This window comes from Ursus maritimus, unplaced genomic scaffold (genome assembly GCF_017311325.1).
Source record: "Ursus maritimus isolate PB19 unplaced genomic scaffold, ASM1731132v1 scaffold_8, whole genome shotgun sequence".
NCBI classification, from domain to species: Eukaryota; Metazoa; Chordata; class Mammalia; order Carnivora; family Ursidae; genus Ursus; species Ursus maritimus.
In genome coordinates this window covers 80,530,568-80,544,259 of record NW_024426996.1, presented here as the reverse complement: position 1 = coordinate 80,544,259, position 13,692 = coordinate 80,530,568, and the positions used below count along the sequence as shown (strand labels likewise).

At 46.0% G+C, this 13,692-nt stretch overlaps 1 protein-coding gene across 3 annotated transcripts in view; it reads left to right on the top strand.

The window, feature by feature from the left end:
* The window catches only part of LOC103676619 (E3 ubiquitin-protein ligase RNF4), a 207,227-nt gene extending 193,559 nt beyond the window's left edge, over window positions 1-13,668 (top strand). For all 3 annotated transcript variants that reach the window (XM_040625119.1, XM_040625117.1, XM_040625118.1), the window contains exons 23-24: window positions 5,703-5,784; window positions 12,909-13,668. In XM_040625119.1, the coding sequence (XP_040481053.1) occupies window positions 5,703-5,784; window positions 12,909-13,002 (176 nt within the window). In that variant the 3' untranslated portion in view covers window positions 13,003-13,668. The remainder of the gene's footprint in view (window positions 1-5,702; window positions 5,785-12,908) is intronic.
* Window positions 13,669-13,692: the final 24 nt, after the last annotated feature.

Here is a 13,692-nt window from a genome sequence, read left to right as displayed (position 1 = left end):
TTCTTCCTCTCCCACTCTCCCTGCTGTGTTCCCTCTCTCGCTGGCTGTCTCTATCTCTGTTAAATAAATAAATAAAATCTTTAAAAAAAAAAAAAAAAAAAAAGACAAGAAAAGACAAAAGAGAAAAACACAACAATAAAAAAGGAAGGGATATAAACAGATTAACAGAACAGGGGCCCCTGGGTGGCTTAGTCGGTGAAGCATCTGCCTTCAGCTCGAGTCATGATCTCAGAGTTCTGGAATTGAGTCAGCAGGGAGTCTGCTTCTCCCTCTGCCACTCCCCCTGCTTCTGCACACACACTCTCTCTCTGTCAAATAAATAAAATCTTTTAAAAAAAACTAAGTAAAGAGGTTAACAGAACAGAGCAATATACTGTCTCCTGAGTGTATTTTGATCAGTTTAGTAGAAGAAACTACGTCTCAAAATTGTAAAGAAAGAAAAACTTACGTATACAAAAATAAAGTTAAATACATTGAAAGGATAGAATGTAACTGTGAAGATGAAAATTTAAAAAGACTTCAACAAAAAAACAAAAAAAACTCAAACTCCACCCCCCAAACAACAACAACAACAACAAAGAGAATATAATCAGACAGGTGAATAGAACAGAGCCACACACTAGATTTTGGGTGTATTTTTGCTCTGTTAGAAGAAACTATATCTCTAATTTGTAAAGAAAGAAAAACTTACATACATACAAAGTAAGATTAAATACAATGAAGGGATAGAGTGTAACTGTAAAAATGAAGATTTAAAAACATTTTAAAAAGTTGACAAAATTAAAAATTGGTTGAAAAGGAAAGAAAAAAAGTTCATTTGTTTTTTTTGTTTTTTTTTTTTGAAGATTTTTATTTGTCTTAGAGACCACAAGCAGGGGGAGTGGCAGGCAGAACAGGCAGAGGGAGAAGCAGGCTCCCTGCTGAGCAGGGAGCCCAATGTGGGACTTGATCCCAAGACCCTGGGATCATGACCAGAGCCGAAGGCAGATGCTTAACCAACTGAACCATATAGGCGTCCCAAGAAAAGAATTTTTTTTTAAAGATTTTATGTATTTATTTATTTGACAGAGACAGCCAGCGAGAGAGGGAACACAAGCAGGGGGAGTGGGAGAGGAAGAAGCAGGCTCCCAGCGGAGGAGCCCGATGTGGGGCTCGATCCCAGAACGCTGGGATCACGCCCCGAGCCGAAGACAGCCGCTTAACGACTGTGCCACCCAGGCGCCCCAAGAAATGTTTTTTAATTAAAGTTGAAAGACTGAAGAATCATGGGGGGGAAAGCCATGAATTCTATGCGCTGTATTCCCCTAGCGCTGGAGTTTGGCCGTTCTCATTGATCCGTAAACTTGGTCTTGGCTGGATGGTCTTGCTGATCTTCTGGGGGAGGGGCCTGTTACGCTGATTCTCAGGTGTCTTTGCCCCGGGGCGGAATTGTACCATCTCGGGCGAGTAACCTGCTCCGGTTTGCTCTATGTGGCTTTTGTTCCCTGAAGGCTTTCTGCCCAGCTTTAGAGGATGAGGATGAAAATGGCAGCCTCCTGATCTCTGGCCCCGGAGCCGAAAGCTTGGGGGGTCCCATTCCTCAGTGCAGCCTCAGGGAAAAGCAGTCAGTCACTCCCGTCTCCCTCGTCTGCAGCCGCACTCTGTGCTCGCCCGGCCTGTGGCCGAGCATTTCTATCTCAGGCACGCAACCCTGTTTCGACCTCCGAGCCCTGCAGACTCCTGCGGTGGGCTCCCGCGCTGCTCCTCCCAGGGGAGGAGGGAGGCTGTCCCCGGTTCTGCCGCTTACCGAGCCCCTGTTTGGAGAGCAGTGGCACAATTGTGCCGTGGTTCCCTGTTCATGGCAGCCCGGAGCTGAGAGCCCACTGCTGAGCTCGCTGGTGGCAGCCAGCTTTCCCGCTCTGATACCTGGGAGCTCCCCCAGTCTTCCTGTGACCCCGAGGATCCTGAGACCACACCGTCCCAGTGAGGGTTCCACCCCCGCTTAGCAGCCTGAGCGATGTCCCTCCCCGGAGCAGGCTTCGGCACGTTCCGATTTTGTGCTCTGCTGCCCTGTCACATGCCAGTGGCCGCTGACGGAGGCTCCCTCCCTCCGTGGTCGGTCTTCTCTATCTGCTCAGAGTCACTTCTCCACATGTCCTCCCTTGCGGAAAGGGGTCGCTTTTCTGTTCAGAGTTGCTGCTATTCTTTTCTTTGATCTCCTGTTGAGTTCGTAGGTGTTCAGAATGGTTTGATAGCTCTCTAGCTGAATTCCTGGAACAAGACAAAATTCAGGTCTCCTGCTCCTCCGCCATCTTGGACCCCCTCTCAGTGGCTGTTTTCATCACCATTTCTTATTTTGTGTATTTGTGTTTTCTCCCCATTCTTTACACTCAGCTAATTAATAGCTTATCTTTTATTTTGGGAGTGCCTGACTGGATCAGTGAATGGGGCATGTGACTCTTGATCTTGAGGTCATGAGTTCAAGCCCCACATTGGGTGTGGAGCCCACTTTTTTAAAAAAAAAGTTTATTTTATTTCCTTTTTAAAAAACAAACAAACCAGGCTCTTTATTTATTATCTAGGTTTACTGTTTTTCTTCCTAATATCTCATCAATTTCTGCTTTTATCTTTGTTTTCTTCCTGTGCTTTCTTTTACTTTGTTGTTTATTTTCTGACTTTCTGATTTGGGACTTTAGTTTATTTGTTTTCATTCCACCATTTTTATTGATCAAAGTATTTAGCACTTCAGATTTTCCTCTGATTATTCCTTTAAATATATCTCATAGTCTGATAATGTTTCCATTGGTGTTTTGTTTTGTTTTTTAAGAAATTCAGGAATTTCTTTGTTTTTATCCACCCTTTGCCCAGTAGTTTAATAGGTGGCTTTTAGGTTTCTAGGTAGGAGAGTCTTTTTTTTTTTTTTTTTTAAGGTTTTATTTATTTATTTGAGAGGGTGAAAAGGAGCATGGCTGGAGGGTGGCAGAAGGAGAAGGAGAAGCAGACTCCCCGCTGAGCAGGGAGCCCAATACTGGGCTCGATCCCTAACCTGAGCTGAGGGCAGACACTTCACAGACTAAGTCACCCAGGTGCCCCGGGATACCCTTTTTTATGTTAATAATTTCTAGGTTTTCTGCATTGCGATCAAAGAATATTATTTGTAATATTTCTGCTTTATGGAATTGACTGATATTTTCCTTGTGACCAGTTTTTGTGACTGCTCTATATACACTTGAAATAAAAGTGTATTTTTTCTGTTATCATGGTGAAAATTGAATAGATATCTCCATGATCTATTGATCAATAATATTTAGGGTTAGGTCTTCTGTTTCCTTCCTGGTTTTTTGTCCTCTTGATCTGTCCTCTGTTATTAATTATTAATAAGTTTCTGTGTTTTCTTATCTCTCTTGCAGTTCTGCTTTATAAAGGTGTCTGCATTCGGTGCACATTCCTAACTGTAAAACCTTCTTAGTGAATTGTAGGGTTAGTACTAAACAGTGCCCTTTCATGGTGTGTTTGTGCTTTTGCCTTGAATTCTACTTTGTCTGAGATGGTGATCACTGCCCCTACTCTCTCCGTGTCTCCATTTGCCTGGCGAGGCACCTGTGCTCTCTTCCCTGAGTCCCTCCCTCAGTGTTAGCCTAGCCTGGCTGGGTATGAAATCCTTGGGTCACACTTTCCACTCTGATGAACATAGCTTTGCTGTTGTGAAAAATGTCTTCCTGGTACTGAATCTGGTTATGGTTCTGTCACTTTTTTCCTTTACCAAGATATTCAGTGCTGATTATTAATTCTAATCAGAAGAGAAGGTTAGAAATTGCTTTGTGAGACAGCTTTCTAGCAGACACACCCACTCTGTTCGCTTTTGCAGTGGCTCCTCTTCCAGAACTGTTAATGCAAAGGGCTGTTGATCAGAGACTTGATCTCCTAGACTTCACTCTGATTACGTCTCCGAACACTCCTGCCCCATGTCGCCCTTCCTCATCCACCAGCATTTCTTCGAGCAGGGCCTCAGCAAGTGTAGTCGGCAGCCAGGCGAGGTCTGCAAGTGGACATCTAGACGGAGGCCCAACCAGAGTAGTCTTCGTGGCCGGAGAGGAGTGGATTGGGCCGTGGAAGCAGGGAAGCTGTAACTGGATGAGTTGTGAGGATGACTCGGCGCTGGCTGGCTTGGGCAGGGCAGAAGCTAGGACCACGGAGCCCGGCTGGGAGGCTGGCGAAGGCCAGCACTGAAGCAGCAGCAGTGGGTAGAGATGGGGGGCCCCGGACTGTTCACAGAGAACTCGCCTGGCCTGTAGAGGGCATGAGGTGAGGGTAAGGCGGGGCAGGAGGGCCACCGTCAGAAACAGGGCAGGCTCGCAGCAGAGCATAGGGACGCACCTTCACCCATACTGGGGCCCGATGCCTGAAGGTGTCTGTACAGAGGAGCTAGTTCAGGGACGTGCAAACTCAGGGAAGTGGTCTGAGGCAATGGTGGAGGTTTGGTGGTGTCGGAATCCCCGTGGAAGGAGGGATGGGGTGGGGGGCGGTGGTAGTGCAGAGGAGGATAGCTGGGCGCAGGGAGCTCTGGGTGCTGGCAGAGGGTGGCTGGGAGGGGCTGTGCTCATGTAAGTCCCTACAGGGAGGTTCTTCACGGACCTTTCTGTGAGCTCACAGACGTGAGGGCCCTCTGCCTGGTGGTCTACGTCAGCAAAAATGTTCGCTGCTACCACACAACTGAGCCGTGGCTTATGCTGCTGTGGAAGTGCCTCAGGGAAAGGAAAAAGGGTGGCTTTGTTTTCTAAAGATTACAGAATTATCCCGTGCTAAAGTCTGCAGGGAAGTGGAGACTCTGTACCTTCCTTCGATGATGGGGCCAGGTGTTGTGTCTGCACCGCCAGCCGTCCTAGCAGCCCAGCTGTGTGTTGACGTAGCCTCTGGCACCCAGGGCTCTGACAGGGCCCAGGAAGTGCCCAGCATCCCACAGGTAGAAGACAGGGCAGGCAGAGAAGAAGCAAGAAGCTGAACCCCTCGAACTTGCTGAGATTCTAGAAGTTGGAATAATCCTGAATCATTAGTCTCCCTGCCATCCTTTCTGTTTTCAGAGAGGATGATTTAACTGCAATGTGAAATACAGCTTTGCTTTTTTATTGGAACAGCCTGGAAAGTGTTTGATTATGTCTCTGGGATGTTGCATATAGAGACTGAACGCCTGGGAGAGCCATCTTCCTATAGAGGTTGATGTCGGGGTCCCGGGTACAGTCAGTTGTGTCCTCTTGCTGCGAAGGGCACTTGCAAGGGAAGCATTCGCCTCCCCGTGGGGCTGCCTTCTGGACTTCTGTTCACTAGCATGCCGCCACTCCTTCCCGCCCTCCAGTAGGGACCTTATGATAGACTCTGGGCTTGCAAGCACCTTAGGCTTCCAGGAGTCTTCTCAAGGGCTCTCCCATCATGGAAACGTGTCAGGTAAAGACCAGTCCCTTGGGGAGTCCGAGTGCCAGTAAGTGGATCTCTTTTAGTGGGACCTGAAGCCGCAGTTGCTTTTGCTCAGCAAACTTGTGAGTTCCATAATTTCCAGGTTGAACCTGGATGTTCACAAGCACATGAGAGATATCTGCCCTCCTTTGGCTGTTTGTAAAGTCTCATTTTAGAGAAAATTTTCAGTTTGTAAAGTTGTTAAAATTAAGTAAAGCCAGGTGATCTGTTTCTCTTGTAATCTGACTTGCCTCTTTTCTTTCATTTTACAGATGATGTCTTTCTGCCTAAAGATATCGACCTAGACAGTGTGGATATGGATGAGACAGAGAGGGAAGTGGAATATTTCAAAAGGTAAATGTTAAGGCTGTGCATCTGGAGTAGTGGTGGTTTCACGGCCACCAGACATGACCCTCTGACCCTCCCATAGCATTGCCGGTTGTCATGGACACAAGTCCTGTCAGCTGACCCAGGGGCCGGTCACACATGTCCCCCCATAGCCCTAGCACACACACAGGCCTCCTCACTCACCCTCACACCCAGTCACCTCTCCCCTCCCCTCTGTGTGAAGACTGGTTGAGGACCATGGCCCTCGAGTGCTCCAGGCCCCTCCCCAGACCTGCTGAATCACTCTGGAGGGAGGGAGGGGAGGGACCCAACATCTGTATTCTCACAAACGTCCCTGGTGATCCTCATGTGTGCTGACATTGGAACACACTAATAAGCATGCTTTTAAGGAGAAAAGTAACATTTTAGATATTTGCTCAGTTTTCCTGATAAGCAGATTTCATTAGTACTATGTTTAATAGTATTTTATCTACTTTGTGAATTATGGCAAGCAAATTTCATTTTAAAGTTCCTTGTTCGTTCTTTAACCTGTTTGTTTCAGATAATACACACACACACACAAAAGGAGCAGTTAATTTGCAGTGCAAAAGGTCATTAACTGATATCTGAAATATTGTAGGGGCATCTGGGTGGCTCAGTTGGTTAAGCATCTGACTCTTGATCTCAGCTCAGGTCTTGATCTTGAGGTTGGGAGTTGAAGCCCCGCACTGGGCTCCACACCCAGCCTAGAGCTTACTTAAAAAAAAATTAAAAATAAAAATAAATGAAAATAAAAATAAATGAAATATTATAGAAATCTGTGTGATTCTGGAAATTATATTTATTATATAATTTATATATGTGTGCGTGTGTGTGTGTATATGTCTCAGCAGGCAGAGTAAAGCATTTGCTAAGGTTGGACGTCCATTCTAATAAAAACTCTTAAGTAGGACTAGATAGGCATATCCTTAACATAATAAAAGATAGCCATAAAATACAGTAAATGCCATAGTTACAGTGAAACATTAAAAGCTGTCCCTTGAGATTAAAAAAGAAAAAAGAAGATAAGGGTGCCTGTTGTTACAACTTCTGTTTGTGAGGGTGTAAGAGGAAACAAAAGGGACAAGAATCAGAAGGAAGAAATAGAATCGTCATTCTCAGGTGACAGAAGTGTGTTTGTACAAAGTCTGAAAGAATCTGTAGGCAAATCACTTGAGTTACTGAGACAGTTTGCCCCGAAGCTGGATTCTGAAGAGCATTTCGTGGATAAAGGCAGAACTTTGGAGAGATATTTTCCTAGGTAGACCAAGATCTGGGGGAAAGAAACATCTAGAAATGAAAAATGTAATGATTAAAATCAAGATGTTAATAGATACATGGTAAATAGATTAGACACTGCTGAAGAGGGAATTAGTAAACTGGAAGAGCTCTCTGAAAGATGTATCCAGAATGCACCCACATACAAGGAAATTAGAAAAGAGGAAAGAGGCTCAGACATGTGGAGGAGAGACTGAGTCTGACATACATTTAACTGGAGCCCCCTTAGGAGAAGGTGGAGACTAAAGAAACGCTGTATTTGAAGAGATTTGGGGGATTTTGCAGAGCTAGTGGGAAGTCCAAATCTACAAGCTCAGAAGCACAACGTATACCAGTGGGGTAAACAAAAGCCCATTCTTCAGCATAGCAGCTGTGAAACCAGAAGACCGGGGAGTGATATTTACAGCGTTGAGAGAAAGTTGTTGGTCTGTAACTATGTATCCCACAAACCTGTTCTTTTCCATAGTAAAGAAAAACTGCAGGAACTTGCTCCAAAGAGGTCTGTGTTTTAAAAAAAAAAAAAAAAAAAATCAAAAAATCAAGGAAAGAGATTGATCTCAGAAAGACAGTGTGATTTGCAGGAAGAAGAGAGAGAAACAGCCTGATAAATGTTGTTAAATAAAACATATTCTTTGTAAGAAGATAGTAATAATGTCTAATTAACCATTATGTCTGAAAGAACCGCAGTATTGAACAGCCATAGTGTGTAAGCAGGTGTGAAATAGTCCGAGCTGAGTATCCTCAGGTCCTTTTCTTGTTGAGGTATTTAACAGTTAAGTATTCAATATTCAGCCTTAAAGCTAAATGGGTGATACAGTTTTACAAGTAAGCATTAAAAGAATAGAACTAGAATGTATAAATTGCTCTCTGTAGAAGGAAAAAAATCAAAACTCAAAAAGAAAAAAATTTAAAGAAAGTACAGTAAACAAATATTAAAAACACAAGAGACACAAGTTCAGTTTTATCAGCAACCATAATAGACAAAAAAAAAAGTTTGTCAGATTGTGTTAACGATTTTAAATATACAGACACACACATTTACATGCATGCGTTCCCGTGCGCTCACACACACACCGTTTATAAGAACATACCTAAAGTACAATGAATAGAAAGGTGGAAGAGGGAAAGGGAGCTGTTGTATGATTATCATCAGACAGAATATGGATTCATATAAGGGACAGATAAAGGTTGCTACATAGTGCTAAAAAGTTCAATGTGTGAGGAAGACAGACATTTCAAACTAGGTGCTTCATGAAATATCCTCAAAATACAACCAGGAAATCATCTGGGCTGCACAGAGAATCAGATCCACCCTCCTTGTCGGTCGTCTCCGACTCTCTGTGCGGCCACTGGCTTGAGCAGTGCACGCATCCGCAGGGACGTGGACGATGAGCAGAGCCTGGCCTCAAGCTCAGTCCCGTGAATACAGATGAAAGTGCGTCGAGGGAACAGGGCGTACGTGTTCTCGGGCACACGGGGGGGCGGGGGGTGCGGCGCTCACAGAAGCGGGGCAGGTTCTGGGCCACAGAAAGCAAGGCACAGAGGTTTCAGAGAATGAATATATATAATTGTGTTCTCTGACCACCGCACATATAAAGTCGGCAGTTTACAAGAAGTAAATTTTTAAGTGCCTAAATATTTGGAAATCTGAAGTATATATGTTTAACTCATGGGTTCAGTAAGAAACCACAGACGACTTTTAAAAATATGTGAACTAAAAGGGAAGGAAAACACTGCATACAATCACCTGTGGGATGTGGACAGTTTGCTCTCGCGCACTCTTTCAGTGAAGCCTTAAGGTTGCCGAGTGAGTTTTAAAAACCTGAAAATTAATGAGTTAAGGATTTTGTTTGAGAAATTAGGGAAAGAATACCAAATAAGCCCAAAGAAAGTAAAAGGAGGTAATATGTTAAAAAAAATCATGAAACAGAAAACAAATACAGAGAAGATCAGCAAAGCCAAACTTTGACTCTTTGAAAATATTAACTAAATAAACCTTTGAGAGACTGGTCAGGATAAAATGGGGGGAAAAGACGTAAAACAGTACAGTGATTAGATGGAAAGGAACCAGGATGTTGGTAATTATCAAAGTTGGACCATGGCCACGCCCATGTCACCACACTCTGCTTGTGTGGGTTCGACGTCTTCCATGATGAAAAGGTTTTCTTAAACTTTGTGACGGTGTGAGTGGAAAGGAAGGCCTAGCTCCAGGTAGTGCAGTGATTCAAGTGTAAGAGGCCACGGGGAGCAACTTCACAGTTAAGTTTAAAACTTAAATACAAAGTCAGCCCAGTCACAAAGTAGCCCGAATGTGGTCCAGTGACCATCAGGGGTCAGAGAAGTAGTTACAAGTAGTCCCAGTGAGACACTACATTCTGACATTTGTGCAGAGAATTCTCCCAAAACTTCAAAGAGATTATCCAGCCTTGTACTGATTCTACCAGAGAATCGAGAGGAGACAGCACAAGATTCCTCACTTCATTTTATGAGAGAAGATTTTGATATCAAAATCTGCTAAAAGCAATACAGAAAACATGAAAAATCACAGATCTGTTTCAGTCATGAATAAATTGGATGCAAAAATCATCAAGAAAAAACGTCACATTCCAAATCCAACAGTATTTAAAAAAGCAATGTATGACCAAACTGGTGTACCCCAGGAGTGAATGCAAGGAGTATTTAATATTAGGAAATCCACAAATGCTGTTTGCTAAATTGATAATTAAAGAAGAGCCGTATGATCATTTTCTATACGTTCAGAAAAAAAACATTTGATAAAATGTTAGCATTCAACTAATTTTAAAAAAAAGGAAAGAGGGGCGCCTGAGTGGCACAGCGGTTAAGCGTCTGCCTTCAGCTCAGGGCCTGATCCCTGCGTTGTGGGATCGAGCCCCACATCAGGCTCCTCCGCTATGAGCCTGCTTCTTCCTCTCCCACTCCCCCTGCTTGTGTTCCCTCTCTCGCTGGCTGTCTCTATCTCTGTCGAATAAATAAATAAAATCTTTAAAAAAAAAAAAAAAAAGGAAAGAAAAATGGTAAACTAATAGTAGAAGGAAATATCCTTAACCTGAAGAGGAGATTTACCAAAAGAGAGCAAAGAAATCTCCGTGAAACATTTTCTCAGGAAACGTGGAGGCACGTGCAAAACAAAGATGCTTTCTGTTTCCACTTTTGTTCAGCCTTAAATTGTGGTTCCTGGGCAGTGTGATCAGAGAAGAAAAGAAATTAAAGGCTTCAGGAGTGGAAAACAGGAGATAAAATTCCATTTTACTTACAGATGGTCTAATTGACTACAAAGGGAATTACAAGAGAATTTACAAGAAGAAGAGCTCAGTAAAGGGGCTGGCTGTACGGTCAGCGTACGGAAGTTATGTTTTTCTGTACCACCCGTAATTTGAAGATGTAGTGTAAATAAAGACAGTATGTTTAACAGCACCAGAGTCTATGCAGTCTCCATGAATAAATCCAACAGAAGTTGCCCACGACCATGCATAGACGGCAGTAAAGCATGAGCAAAGAGAGACCGTTGAAGACCTGGACTAGATCCTATATTCATTGATAGGAAAAGTAAATATTATAAAGCTAGCTCACTTCCCAAAATTTATCTGTAGATTTAAAACCCAAGAAGGATTTTGTAAAATTGAATGTTTCTAAAACGCAGTAGTGTAGGGTGGGTACGTGGTGATACAGTCACACGTGGAATGCTGTACAGCCGTGGGAAGGAACAGACTAGACAACGTGGATCTTACAAACTGAATAGTAGACAAAAGGCAGAACACGAGAATATACATAATACCCTGTTTATATAAAGTTCAGTTTAGACACAACTAAAGTACATTTTTTAAAATTTTGTTTTATTTAAATTCAGTTATTAACATAAAGTGTATTATTACTTTCAGAGGTAGAGGTCAGTGATTCATTAGTTGCATATAACACCCAGTGCTCATCACATCACGGGCCCTCCTTAATGCCCATCCCCCAGTTACCCCATTCCCCCAACCCCCTCCCCTCTAGCAACCCTCAGTTTGTTTCCTGTGGTTAAGAGTCTCTTATGGTTTGTCTCCCTCTCTGATTTCCTCTATTTTATTTTTCCCTTCCTTCCGCTATGATCCTCTGTTTTGTTTCTTCAATTCCACATTGAATTGAGTGAGATCACATGGTATTTGTCTTTCTCTGACTTACATTGCTCAGCATAATACAGTCTGGTTCCATCCATGTCGATGTAAATGTAAGATTTCATTCTTTTTGATGGCTGAATAGTATTCCATTGTCTGTTCTGCGGGGTGAGCTCTTACAGCCTTGGAAACGAGCACACTGTGGCCTCGTGGAGGAATTGCACAACATAATGTTGAATGAAAGTAGCAAGGAAAAAATGCACACAGGATGATTCTGTTCCTGTAAGTTCAGAAATCAGCACACGCAAACACGGGTGAGGGCTGCAAGATTATGGGGCGGTTGTCACAGACGCCAGGGTGCAGGCTGCCTCCTGGGAGAGGACAGCGAGGTGCCGTGGGGTTGGCAGGGTCAGGCTTCCTGATCTGGGTCGGGGTGTGGTGACCCAGGCTTTTGTGGTCCCGGTCACCTGTGTACACGTGTTCTGGACGTGTGACACGGTCCACAGCGGACCACATGGAGGCCTGATGGGCAGGGGGTGTCAGAGCATTGGGTGCAGGGGAGTCAGGGGCGTGGGGAGGAGGCAGAGCCGGCGGCTGGGGGCCCTGTGCTGGCAGAGCCCATTGGGGGCCTTGCTTCGGTTGGCTCGGGGACAGCTATGGGCATTCTAGCCACCGCGCATGGAGCGATGCGGGGGCGCGCGTAGCCTGATGGGGGGCCGCTGGGAGCTACCGTCAGAGCAAGGGGAGACGGTCGAGGCAGACGGGGGAGCTTCCCAAAGGTTGTAAAGGTGATGCCACTAGGACTCGGGATTTGACCAGCTGTGGCCAGGGAAAGAGAGGTTGGATTCTGGGAGGTGGCACAGTGCTTGGGAGTAGGGTGGGGACGGACACACGACTCTGTCCACCTGGACACTGATGGCCCAGCAAGCAGCACGAGAAGTTGCGCGAGATTGAACCGCCGTGTAGACGAGCACACTTCAGCGTCTGGCCGTTTGGCAGCAGTAACCATTTTCAGGCTTAATTCAAGTTTCTGATACTCATATGAGAGCTGGACAGGTGAGAACTTTGGAAATTATGCAAAGTAAAGGCTTTTGAAAGGAAGCGTTCCTCATTTAATACAGAGCCGGCCGTTATCGCCTGGGAAGCAGGTGGTAGAATGTGGTGTTTTCCAGATGCTGTTCGGCGTGCAGGGTGTGTGACCCAGAGCTGGGCCCCAGGGCTGGAGGCCTGCTTCTGAGGCCCTGGGGGCTCCCCTCTGCACCTGCTGCGGCCCTGAGCGCAGGGAGTGGGGGGCTGGGGGCAGCTGTGACTGAGTCTCATGTGCAAAGTCCCATATGACACTCACGTGTGCTTTCGTGGATAAATGAGGGCAGGCGGGATCTCCATGGCTTAACACACGGAGAAGGGCAGGGTGGTGGCTGTCGGCACGTTCTCAGATGGGCTCCTCAGAAGCTTCCCTTGGGCAGCATCCCTGGAGGACAAGTTAGAAAAGGACACAGGACACCAGAGGACATTGAGGGCACTGGCCAGTGTCCTGAAGAAGGGGATCCCCGTCCTCCCGAGGGCCGCTCTGGAGGGTGGCCAGGTATGGAGGGGACCTTGACGCCGGGTCTGGCACACTGAGGCCCCCTCCCCCCAAGGAGGTCGTTAGGCTTTGCCGACACCAGCTCGGGTGTGGGCTGTTGCCGTCCGTGACCGTTTGGCTCTTTGTCTTCACAGATTCTGTTTGGATTCCGCTAGACAGACCCGACAAAGACTGTCCATCAACTGGTCCAATTTTAGCTTGAAAAAAGCTACTTTTGCTGCCCACTGAATGAGGACCGCCTGGAGAGGGATGCGCGGGAGGTGGGCCAGGCCCCAGAGCTGCTGTGCTTGCCCAGGGCTGTGCCGGGTGGGCCGCCGCACCTGAGACCCCCCAGACCGAGAACCCGCCGCTCGGCCCGCGTTGGTAGCTCGTGTGCGTGTAGTCTGTGAGTGAGGCGTCGAGCACAGCGCCGTGCTGTCGGATTGGAACTGTAGCTCCCGCCGGTTTTCCACCGCGCGGCCCGGGAGCCTGGGCCGTGGCCAGAGACGCGTTTCATCATCCACGTGGCTCGTTGCCTCTGCATCTCGCCCTGTCCTGTCATCTGTCCCCGCCAGGGCACTGCCGTCACTCAGCTCTCGTGTGCCCTGCATCCCACCCGAGGCGGGCTGGGCGGGCCGGCCCTCTCCCGTTCTCCTCCACAATCTGCTGTTCAAGAGTGTACGCGTGGCGCTGTTTGTGTCTGACCCCCCGACTTGTAGCCAGCTTGTGTAAGATCCCTTGCAGAATGAGAAAGTTCAAAAACAAAACCCCACCCAGTACTCACACCATCAAGTCTGTTAGAGAGTGTACGACTGTATTAACACGGAGGCCTGCCTGGCTACTTTTTTAACATATTGTTAAGTAATATTAAAATCATGTCTTTCTTTTTGAAAGATGGAATACATTAGTACAGCAGAAGACCTCGTCTGGTTGCTTCCT